The sequence below is a fragment of the Acanthisitta chloris genome, unplaced genomic scaffold (genome assembly GCF_000695815.1).
Source record: "Acanthisitta chloris isolate BGI_N310 unplaced genomic scaffold, ASM69581v1 scaffold18405, whole genome shotgun sequence".
NCBI classification, from domain to species: Eukaryota; Metazoa; Chordata; class Aves; order Passeriformes; family Acanthisittidae; genus Acanthisitta; species Acanthisitta chloris.
Window position 1 is genome coordinate 45,039 of NW_008675866.1, and position 12,435 is coordinate 57,473.

General features: G+C 41.1%; 1 protein-coding gene across 1 annotated transcript in view; it reads right to left on the reverse strand.

The window, feature by feature from the left end:
• The window catches only part of KPNA3 (karyopherin alpha 3 (importin alpha 4)), a 30,535-nt gene extending 22,162 nt beyond the window's left edge, over positions 1–8,373 (reverse strand). Inside the window, exon 1 of the mRNA XM_009075928.1 lies at positions 8,329–8,373. Coding sequence (XP_009074176.1) covers positions 8,329–8,370 — 42 coding nt within the window. The 5' untranslated portion in view covers positions 8,371–8,373. The remainder of the gene's footprint in view (positions 1–8,328) is intronic.
• Between the last annotated feature and the right edge of the window lie 4,062 nt (positions 8,374–12,435).

Consider the following 12,435-nt stretch of genomic DNA (forward strand, 5'->3'; position numbering starts at 1 on the left):
ACAACATCCCACAGACTTAGCATAGTTTAATTTTTGTCAAGTCTAAATACAGAAGTTAAATCCTCAACGAGAACACAAGACCACCCAGACTGGCCATGGCAGCCTCTCCAGAGCTACACAGTAACAGCTGCACACATGGAGCACATCCATGCAGACAAGCACCACAGGTATTTTGTAGGCAAGTGGTTCTGGAGGGAAGGAAGATGGAAATGAGGAGACAGTCAAATGCTGTCGAAGTAGTGCTATGCAAACCAGCTGGATCAGGCAGGTACACACTGATAGATGGATTCACCATAAAGACCTATAATGTATTTAACCTGATTTTTTCACACAGGTACTTGGCACTGCCATTTTAAGCAAAGAGCAAACATCATTCAACCCTAATAAATCTGACTGCTCAAATACAATTCTTTTCCTACTATTTGTCTCAGCCATAGCCTACTTTGGCAACTGCAGGAAGTAGCTCCAGTTTCCAGAGGCCCTCTCCATGATCAGGCCAGCTTTACTGGCCAGGGAATGGCCACTACACACATCCACCCGCGGAGGAAGCAGTTCCTTCGCACCTCGACAAATGTCTCTTACAGGATCAGTTGTGCTGTTATGGTAAAACAAGGCAATACTGGGAGAAGGAATTGAAGCTGGAGGAAGGTCCTGATGTCTTCAGTCAACTGTCCTCTTCCTAACCCAGAGCTATCATCACAGGTCTTGGTGGTGAGCAAGCCCACACATGTGTACAGGGAGACAGACTGAGTTACACAGGTGGCAGGCACTGCTCCAGCAGACACTCCCTGTCTTCAGAAAAGGTGCAGCCTGAAGGAATCCATGTCTTAGTGCAGAACCATAGCCACTGTCTGCTGGAGCAAGTTAAACGTTTCACATTAAATAATTTACTGGGAAGGGTAAAGTTTCCTTGTCAACAGCAGCAAACTATTGTGGTACAAGGCAGGGTTTTCTGATTCTGTTCCTCCTAAAATATTTGGCTGGATTTTCTATGTTTCATGTTCAGAAAATGTGGGGAAAACAGCTTTGCAGGGTTCTTCTAAAATGTATTTGGTCTAAGAGTTGTTATCTGCACATTTATTGAATGCTTCCAGGGATGGTGATTCCTCCACTTCCCTGGGCAGTCTGTTCCAGTGACTGAAATCCTTTTGATGAAGAAAATTTTCTTAACATCCAATCTAAACCTGCCCTGGTGCAACTTGAGGTCATTTCCTCTTATCCTACTGCTTGTTACTCACTTGGGAGAAGAGACTGACTGACCCCCACCTGCCTAAAACTTCCTTTCAGGTAGTTGTGGACAGCAGTAAGGTCCCCCTGAGCCTCCTTTTCTCCAGGCTAAACATCCCCAGCTCCCTCAGCTGTTCCTCATAAGGCTTGTGCTCCAGACCCTTCACCAGGTCCACTGCCCTTCTCTAGACATGCTCCAGCCTTTTATACCTACATATGGCAGCTATCCAATTCCTTTGGCATCATGAGTATATGTAAGAGAATGCTTCCTAATGTTAATGTTAATCAAAATAAGTATGAATAAGAGTGTATATTCTAATGCCAAGGTATTATACATGCCTGGAGACAGAGATGAGCATCACGGGACATAAGCGACCACAGATTGATGCTACAATTTCCGCAAGTGCAGGCAACATCTTCAGGCTGTCAGTCATATGGTGCAATGGACTACAGAAAAAATTACCTCAGCCAAGGAAAAAAAGGGTGAGCAAGGATGTTCCTGCAGTTACTACCTGTTTGCAGTGTTGAAAAACAACTGTCAAGAACACACACAGAGGAGCTTCCACAGCAGCCTGAAGCAGAGAGGCTAGTACGTCCTGAGAAGCACGAGAAGCTCCTATTCTTATTAGCACTTCTTACAAAGTCAAAGTGTTCACGGAACCTTCCAGTCCTAAACAGCATCTCTAAGGCTATTTGGAATGGCTCTGTCCATTTGCAGATGTGTCGAATCCTCAGACAGCTAAACCACTGTACACAGTAATTTGATAGACTAATCACTCCCCTTCATAAGGTAAAAGAAGGTGATTTGCAGCTTGCCACGGCTTTAAAATGCTTGCATTTTGTCATACTCAGAAATTCAAAAAGGTTTTACCTAGCTCCTGTGGTGAAAATGAAGACAAATAAGCATACGTGGATACAGCTGTCCTCCTCGAAGCCTGGTGAGAGAGCCCTTTTGAAGGGAGAGGTGTCAGACTGGAATCCCTGATGAAGGGTAAGACCTTGTCACCAGCTAATTAAGCAGGTCTCCTTCAAAAGGGAAGATCCTCAATGCTGCCTGAACCATGCATGCTATGTACAGTAAGTCTGAAAATTTATAAACAGCAGCTGACTGCTGGTATAAGCATGACAACATCCTGGTAGAGATCCCACTACAGCAACATACAAAGGTTTCCATAAAAACAAAGGGTATGTGGACATGTATTGCAGGCAAAAATGCCAAACGATTAGAAACAACAGTAATGATACCATGAGTTCACTTTCTTGTCCAGTTTTAGCAAGAAGCCTCACTGACAGTGGGAAGGTCAGGCTGCATGAACAGTAAATACACAAATCCTGCAGATCCTGGTACTTCATCTGTTTATCTTCTTGGAAGATGGTCACCAGACTCAAATAAATGTCTATCAATGCAAGCAAGCTTCAAGTGCTCAAAAACATGATTAACAGAAGAAGAATCCTTGAGGGCACAGAGTATGTCCAACTAGCTCTGTGCTGCATTGCACTTAGTACTATGGGACGTGGCCAATAGGATGGCTGAACTGTCAAAGGTGTCAAGTATGAAGTTAGGTATGTTTTTCAGCATTTGGCACTAGGGAAAGCTCTATGATGAGTATCAACAGTTGGGAATCTTCAATATCAAAAGGGAAAAGAAATAAACAAGAAATCTTTGCCTTCTGGTAACAAACACCATTACAAAACGCATCTTTGGGTCGGGGAAAGCTTTAGGGACTCAGCCAGCAGAAGTTCTTTTGGCATGAAAGTTAAGACACTTACGTTTGAGTCTTCTGGGAACAAAAAGTAGAACTTCAATAACATCTCAACATCAGGAACTGAAATACTATTCTGCATTAGCTACAGATGACAAGCAGCAGCTCCTTCCTCTGCTCTTACACCCAAGGAAAGACTAAGGGATCAGGCCAGTGATGGAGGTACATTCAGGTTGTCTGGACATCCATTTTAAGCTACACTGCGACAGACTGAGCTGAATTTCTAGGTTTCACTTACACAAAATCTCCAATTTTGGTTTTGGCAGGTAAGAGCACCTGCCATGGTCCATCAAATAAATGGATAAAATGCCTACCACTCCAACCTCATCATGTCAAAGGATGCCCTGAAAACCTCTACTGAATATCCTCTTAATGAAAGTTTTCTTAGGTGGGTTATCTAGCCTGAGTGAACTCTTAGTAACAGCTCTTGGATATGAATCTGGGGAAAGATCCAACTTATTTAATGGTTGGAAAAGGATCATTAGTTAGCACTACTTATTGTTGTAGAACTCATTAACAAGCAGAGATTTTTAAAAAAAGCCCTGTAAACCTGTAAAGAGGCTGAATAGCTCAACTTGATGATCCTACAACCCCTGCATATTAAAATTAAATTGTACTGCTTAATGAACTAGGCCACTTGCATCCAAAGGCAGTTGGATTCCATGATTGCTCTTCAGATAAAGAACATAGCTACACATACAGTTAGAAGACAAAGGCACTTTTCTACATTTGAGTTTTGCTAGTTCACCTCCGTGACAACAGACAGGAATCACAATGTTCCTGTCTGGGTAGTGCACATCTGTCTCAGAAGATGAGTGGGTTGACTAAAAATAAGTAGACACATAGATGTACATCAATGTGTGGCCCACTAACCCTAAGCACAGGTTGCAAAGACTGAGACATCTTCGATTAAGGAAAAGCATGCTCTTACCAAAATGGATTCAAACAAGCCTCCAAATAATTTCTTCACAGCCTTTTTCAACTAAGCCTCTAGAAAAATACATTAGGAATCTAATCTTCCTCCTAGGGTATTCTTTTTTTTAATGAATCAATCAATGCAGGGTAGATGCAAGTTCTTTCCCAAGAATTTGTGCTACTAACACTGGATAAGGAAGCCTCCAGAAGAATGTACTAAGTGCTTTTGGTGTCCCTGTGATTGTAACTTTTCTTCAAACTGGTAGACTTACACCTAACATATGTATTTTACAGTGACTGGAAAGCTATACATACACATTGAACTGGAAAAGATATCTAACTGACCAAGTTTTACTATCCTGAAACTGAAAATGTGGATTAACTTTTTTTCTTTTGCATTCTTAGACTTCCTGAGAATCAGAAAAAGATTTTTTCCACCTTAGTGCTCCCAGCAAAATGAAGACAGACTCCTTTCTTCAAGGGTTACTACTTTATTTAGGAGCTATCATGGACATACGGAATCTTATTTAAGAAAGATCAGAGTGGGAACAAGTACAATACACCAGGGAAACAAGTGAAAAAAGACATGCCCATGACTCCTTAATCCACCACTTGTTCCGCAAATAATTGCTTTGCCTTGCACCAAACTTAATTGGCAATTAGAGCTTTCATGAGCTCATGTCTATGAGCTCTCAGAGGCAGTTGAGTTTGCCAAGAAAGCCAAAAATAAACCCTGTAAGAGGTCCTGAAAGTTCTTAGGATTCCAGTTAGTTAGCCGGACAGTATCCTGTGTTTCTGCTAAAGTTAGGAGTGCTAAGGCTTCCTTTGAAGGGTGCCACACAACTCAATGAACACAGCATTGATCTGGCTAAGAACTACCTTCCTTAAAGCACACAAGAGCCCCAAGTCAGTGCCTAGAATCATAGGATCTCTCACAGTTACAGGCTTCATTTACATACGGAACCATAAACTGAATCTTAACCATTACTCATCCACCCCACTCCCCTTTAGATGGAGACTAATCAGCTAAGCCAATTAATTCCAGGGTCCCTGCTGCCAACAGAGCAGCCTTCAGGTTTCTGTGATGCTGAAACTAAGTGATAAACACTCTAAATCAGACTTCACTGAGACACTACACTGAAAAGTTAAAATTCAAAATCCTGATACAGTCTCCATCACCAAAACTAGCATTGCTATCTTGTCTGTCAGGAAAGAGAGATGGCTACTGTTTAAGCTCTTAGGCCCATTGCTGTACAAACAACACAGCTGAAGACCAAGACCATCTTTCCAGAAACGTAGCAAATCTGTCCCCAAAATGCACAGAGCACAAGGCCAATATGGGATCAGTAAAGGGCACCTGACCATCAGGAGTGTCATCTGACTGGCTCAGGATGCCAACCCATGCCTCAACCTAGAAACTGCCAGACTACCACTACTCATTTCTGTCAGATAGCTTTGCTTATTCAATTTCTAAACAAATAATAAGTGATTGGGAAAAGAAAAAAGGAAAAAAAAGTTTCCTCCTGAATAAGAGGTGTGGTGTGAAGACAGTGAATAGAGATAATATATTCTTGAAATACAGAATGTGGTGCAAATGCACCTTAATGTCTGTAATCTCAAGAGAATAAACACCTGACACTGATGATGCAGAAATTGTTTACTACTGTTCAAAGCTGTGACTTTTTATTTATTCCATCTTACAACACAGAGGTGTAAGCAACTTCATCAGATCCATTCATTTAATATTTATATCCACATTGATTCCAAAGACAAATCCATGACTATGTAGTGCTTTACCTGTACAGATCAAGAATATGTTTTCTCCAAAGCCAAGTGTATATGCAACATCTGGATAGCTGGGACAAAGACAAGATAGCCCTTTGTTTTGAAGAGGCACTGGTGGACTAATAAGGTCATGCCAACACGTATTTCCTGAATTTGGGAAACTCATGCTAGAGCAGCAGTGCTAGCTGCAAAGATGAAGACTGAAGCACTGATATGGCATCTTATCCTTTCCATTGCTGGAATGTAATAAAATATATCTCTTTACACTTCAGTCAAAATTCTGTACCAGAAACAATGGCCTCTCACCTGCCACAGAGTTCCCACAGCAAACCAGTTGCCCACAAGCACCAGTTCAGTTGCTGCAAACCAACAACTTGGACACATGCTGAACCTATTAATGCAGATTTCTTCTGGTCTCTGCAGCAGAAGATGTTCAGCAAACACTCCAGAAGAACATCACTTCCTGTGTTTGAGAGTGCTGCAGCTGCTGTTCACTCCTGATTTACAGTCTGACCTACATCCAGCACTCAGGCTTCTCCTCTAGGTGTGTAACTGATCTTTGCATGTGCAGTTTTCAGTGAGAAGTCACCAGCAGCTCATAGGCTTCCTCCTCCTCATTTTCACTCACATATTACTGGCACATGCAAGATGCCTTCCACGCCAAACAATCCCTTGCCTTAAGTGCATGGCTTGCTCCCCACCATGCTTCTGTAATAAAATGGCCTTGAAATTGTGACCTGTTACAAAAAACAATCATGAGAATTAAATTAAAATTAAAATTCTGGCTTTGCACTGCAAAGCTCTCTCCAAAGACCGCACCGGAATGCTCACATTCCATCTCAATTTAATGAGATGGATGAGGTTATGCTGCATTAGTTAAGCCATCTTTTACAGCACTGCTTTGCTAGCAGGCATAGGCTGCCCAAGTGCCATGAATGACTCTTCCCAGTACAGATTTCACAGTTATACAGCAAGTTTTACACTAGTTCTGAACAGAGACAGCCTCTAACATGTCAACATAAACTTCCAACTGCTCATTATTTTCCAGTAATCAGAGTCAAATTAGATTTCCTGAACTAATTCTTGGAGTGTCAGGATGAATCTTAGAAATATTTTTTTTATTGTAATGAGATACACAAGTTTTTCTATAAGACTTGAAAAAAACAAAAAGAAAGTATCTTTTTTGTAAGAGGAATAGAAGGATCCCAGGAAAATACTAGCACAAGATTTTTGGTAGCTCTTACACAATCAGGTGGTAAGTGCAGACAAACTTTCTCAAAAACAAGTCAAGCTGATTTATATCAATACATCTTCTATGTACAAACCACTCACTTGGATTTTAGCAAGGATTTTGTCTTCTCTCAGTTTGCAAATAATGAAAAAATAATTTGATGCAATTGGGTGGGTGTGCACTCCTGAGCAAGCCAACTGTCAACGATTCAACTGGCAAACTGGAGATAGGCATCACATGGGAGACCCAAAGGAGCTTGGGCTATATCTAGAATACACCACACACTTCCATCAAGGCATTGATGAAAATATTAGAAACATGATGATACCAAGCTGGAGAGGCCCTGAAGCATATTGGGGAACAGAATGGGGAAGTCTGGAAAAAGCAGATGCAATTCAAACGACAAGAATCAATCATGTAAAAAAAATAATCTGCATTTATTTAACTATGTAAACAGAGAACAAACAACTATGTTTGATTTGTGGTACTGAAGGAAGTGTTCAAAGGATATAACAGATCACAGACTATGTGCCTGTCAACAACATACTCAATAGAAAGAGGAATAATGTGTTAAGAGTTGTTTTTCACTATTCCATTTAAACTTCAGCTGCAGCCTGCAGCCTTTTGGACTTCCACACTTCCAAAAAAATACAGGGAATTTGGATTTGATAGCAGCAACAAGTCAAATCTTGGATACGGAATGTTCAAGGAAACGGCAAAGAACTGAAGATGTCTCAACAGAATAAAACGATGGGGCCAATATCAGTCCTCAAATACACTGGAGGTACCTAAAGGCAGATAAAAGTGTATCCCTTCTCTTAGCTTGTGGAAATGCCCTTCAGCAGCAAGACCCTAAGGTGCATGGAAAGGGAATTGGAAGAGTTATGAATGACAAGGGTGTAACAAATGCTCTGTTTAGGCAGAGCAGTAAACTAGATCACCTCTCATGCTCATGATCTTCCCAGCTACACTGGCATTTAACCAATACACCCAAAATCTGACCCTAAAATTAACTCCCTCTACAGCAGAGAAGCAGCAATTTCCAGAAAACAAAACAGAAGAACATTCTCACTTTCTAAATGCTAAAACTCTCTCTTTTCCCATTCTGAGACTTTAAATATTTGAACAGCTGACAGCTTCACTGCAATAATATGAGAACTGGTACAGAAACTGAAAATGGATTATTTCCAAGTGATACACTGGAGTACAGCAGTACTGTTCTGCTGTTCTGAGCTTAACAAGTTGGAAATGAAAACTAAATTAGAATCCGCAGTTAGTAATCTACAAATTCACAACTTTTCTGTTTAAGTTTGGGGCTATAAAGCAAAGCTTATGGCAAAATATTTGGCTAAGACACCAGAGCACTATTAGTGAAGTAACACAGTTGATAAACAAAAGTAGACTCACCTTCCGCAATTCAATTGTAACTTCATTTCTGTGTCTTCTCATGGTCTGTAAACAATAAAATAAAATATTTGTCAACAAGGTAGTATTCTGTTTTGGAATCAGCTGTTTATAGGTCAAAAGTGCAGTTAGACATCAAAAGACATGGAAAACTATACATAATTTATAACTCAATCTTTCCTCAAAAGATGCACATGTTTCTTGTGGTGTTTTGTTTGGGCTGGGATTTTTTTGTTTAATTTGTTGGGGCTTTAATATTACACACCTTGCAGAAAGCTGTCATAAACCACCATAAGTATCCCAAAAGCAAAAAACATTGACTTCCCCATGGAGTTTCATAGGAATGACTCTCCAGGTGCTTATATGTGCAGACTAAAAGCAGCAGTAAATCCAGGTTAGGCAATCTCATATCCACATATGATCACATTCACAACCTAAACATGTAACCTATGCCAGTTAACTGGCCCAAAGCAACCATGACTGACAGAAGATGAGTGAGCTCCACGCAAACAAGACACATCAGGCTTGTGGTAAAAGGAAACAAAACAGTACAGTAGCACTGAGTCTCTTTATTTAGGATCTATAGCCTAAACACTGCAAAGGAAAACCAGCCTGTTAACATCTCAGCTCCTTAAAGATCCTGGGCACTCAGAATGCATTCCTGACCATGCTGCTACACCTCTTAGCTAAGAGAATTCACGAGACTGAGAATCAACAATTTTAGTCCACAGAAGGCAATCTCCCTACATTCATTTTACAATCAGTGGAAAAGACATGTACCATCAGAATGCAATTCAGAGAAAATCAGGACTGGATGACCGTTGGCAGCCTAGAAATACCACCCACACTAACTAAAATTAGCCTTTTAAAATACTTTCTATGTCCTATCCTTGCTACTGACCTTCACTGCTGCTATCACGTTCCTTTTGAGTTAAGGCAAATAACTCCCTGAGCAAAAAAGTATCAGTGAAGACCAGCAGTATACGGAAAACACCAGCACTCCCTACCAGTCATCTAAGGAAATACCAAAAATGCTAAAGCTCAAACAGATAAAATAAATGAGCAGACTTCACACCATCAATATATACAGGACATAGTTTCAGTACTCAGAACATTATCTGAGCTTCACTGTTTCCAACTCCCTGCCATGGGCAGGGATGCCACTCACTAGAAAAAGTTGCTCAGGGCCCCATCCAACCTGGACTTGAACACTTCCAAAGACAGGGCAACCACAATCTCTTTGGGCAACTTGTGCCAGTGCTTCACCTCCCTCTGAGTACAGAATTTCTTCCTCACATCTGGTCTAAACCTGCCGTCTTTCAGTTTAAAACCATTTTTCTCTCACTATTTGCCTATATAAAAAGTGCCTCTCCCTCCTTTTTATAAGCCCCTTAAGATACTGGAAGGCTGCAATGAGGTCTCCCCAAAGCCTTCTCTTCTCCACGATGAAATTCATTATCTTGGGTTGACTGGAGAGTAAGGAAGGCTTGTCTTTCTGCCCACTGCTTGATTAACCAGCTCACTCATGTAAACACAGACAATTCTTTTACATCTACAATCATGAACCATAGTACTTTAAACAAAGCCAGTCCTCATTACAGTAAGAGGACACTAGCACTACAGCATCTACCAGAACTACACTGATTTCCCCTCATCATTATTTTGTTAAACCATTTGATACTTGTGACCATCTGAACCTGCTGCAACAGCTCAGTATGATAAGGACTGGATTGCTGGGGAATGGGAGGGCATTGGGTAGGCAGGGCATGGAGAAACGAGAACCCAAAAAAGCACATACAATTAGCAGGACCAGTCATTCAAGTTCCTTGTCCCATTAGAATTTTGTATTTAAATAATCTTAATAACTGTGTCAAATTTAAGGGCATTACATGGCCTGAAGTTTTTTTAACACTTCTTTCCCATGACAGCAGCCTTCCAGTGCCTAAGGATGTCTACAAGAGAGCTGGAGATGGACTTTTTACCAGAGCACAGAGTGACAGGACAAGAGGGAATTGTTTAAACTGAAAGAGGGTAGGTTTATATTAGATATTAGGAGAAATCTCTACTATAAGCGTGGCAAGGCAGTGGCACAGGCTTCTTAGAAAACCTGTGGAAGTCCCATCCCTGAGAGTGTTCAAGACCAGGTTGGATGGGGTTTTGAGCAGCCTGGTCTAGAGGAAGGCATCCCTGCCCATGGCAGGGGGGCTGGAACTAGATCATCTTTAAGGTCCCTTGCAACCCAAACCATTCTATGATGCTAGAACTCTTCAAATCAATGAAAAAAACCCTTGTTAGACAAGGCTATAAAACTTCTTTTTCTTGATCAATCTGTGTTCTAGACACCAAGTTCTTTACAAAACTTTTCCACTAGTAGCACCGCCCCACTAGAGACTTGCCTGGGTCTAGCCTTTTAACTGCTCTTTTGTATTTCCTTTCAAACTTACTGTAAGTGGTTTCTCTTTCAAGCAGTCCTAGCATGCTTTCCTTATACCTTTCTCCTTTAAAAGGCAGAATAGGCAGTACTCACCGCTAAGTCCAGAGCTGCCTCTCCATTCACAGAGCAAGTAGGTTGATAACTGGGGTATCACTGAGCCTTAACTTCACAGAACTGGTGAGTGTTATCTGCCTTACACTGAACTGAGGGCTCTCAGTCTTCCCGAGCCTCCTGCTGGCACGGCATCTTTAAAAATTCAGTCTGTCAGAACCACCAGGGTCACCCAAGAATCAGTGATACAATGTTAGGGCTAGAGTCTTCCTACAAGTGTATGGGACTGAAGTTCCCAGAAGATCCTGCGGTGCATTCTGGCAGTTAAACTTGTTTGCCATGGCTGGATCATGATCAGTGCTCTCTGCTGTATGTGTGCTGACTATTTCTAACCTGACACTTCGTGTCCCTGACATATGAGATGGCCATCGCATATCAATATATTTAAGACCATGAATTCCACTTCATTCGTACTTGTCAATTGCGGCAATTATAGACTGTACATGAAAAACATACGTACACACTTGACATTGGCCTGATTACTTAGTGTTATCCATGCTACTTAATGGGGATTTGTTCAGACTGTTTCCTGTCTTGATTTTCTCCTCTTTACCACATGATGGATTGCTTTATGGTAAGAGTCTGAATGTCTGCAATTTGACCATTCTTGCCTTGAAAAATCACTCTCTTACGACCAAAAACATGCTTCAACTTCATCTGGCTACAAGAAATGCAGGTATACATACAGCACCATGCTATATACTGGATACTCTTGCTGGACTTTTGGAGGTTTTATTTTAAAACTTGCAAGCCAATAGGCATAATTTCAAATCTTATCTATTGGGGGGGAAGGTTGGCAAAAACCAGATTATATTCCTCAAAAAACAGATCAAAGCAGTTCAGTCAATTTTTTTACTGTGATTTGGCACTTCTTGAAAGTATTTAAAGCCTGTGTTTCAGATGAACCATTTCAGAAACACAGGAGGTCATCGGCACCTTCCTACAGCCTCAGAAGAAGTACACATACTATAATCCAACAGCATACAAAAGAAGCAGTCTTAAGCACCACTGCCAGCCTGCCTTCAAGAAAGCATTACCACTCTAAGTAGAATACCACACTTTTATGCTACTGGCAAGTCCAAGCATGCAGGGAACTGATAGGCATTTATAAAGGATTCATACAGTAGTAGAAAGGTTTTTCATTCTCCCCAGCTAACATAGGTTAGCTAAAAAAAAAAAAAAGAGAAGAGGCAAAATTATTCTCCTGCTTAACCCCACTCCCCTAGATTCAATACCAGCATAAGGGGAGGACAACCATCTGCTGAAGTCTAATATGCAGCACTAGTTGAAGCCTAGTTACCCACAGATCCAATACAGGGTTTGATATCCACAGCATCTGACTACAGTCACTTCACAGCATAATGTACTCAAACAAGTGACTTCATGTAACACTGAAACAGCACATCTCAACACTACCCCCTCAAGACAAAGCTGAACTGTTTCACTGAATAAAAAAATACAGACTCCAAATATCAGAAAGGGAAAACATGGTGTAAGCAAAATCCTAGTAATCACAAAAATTATGACAGCTGCAGAATCTGAACTGTGAGGATACCCCAAAACAC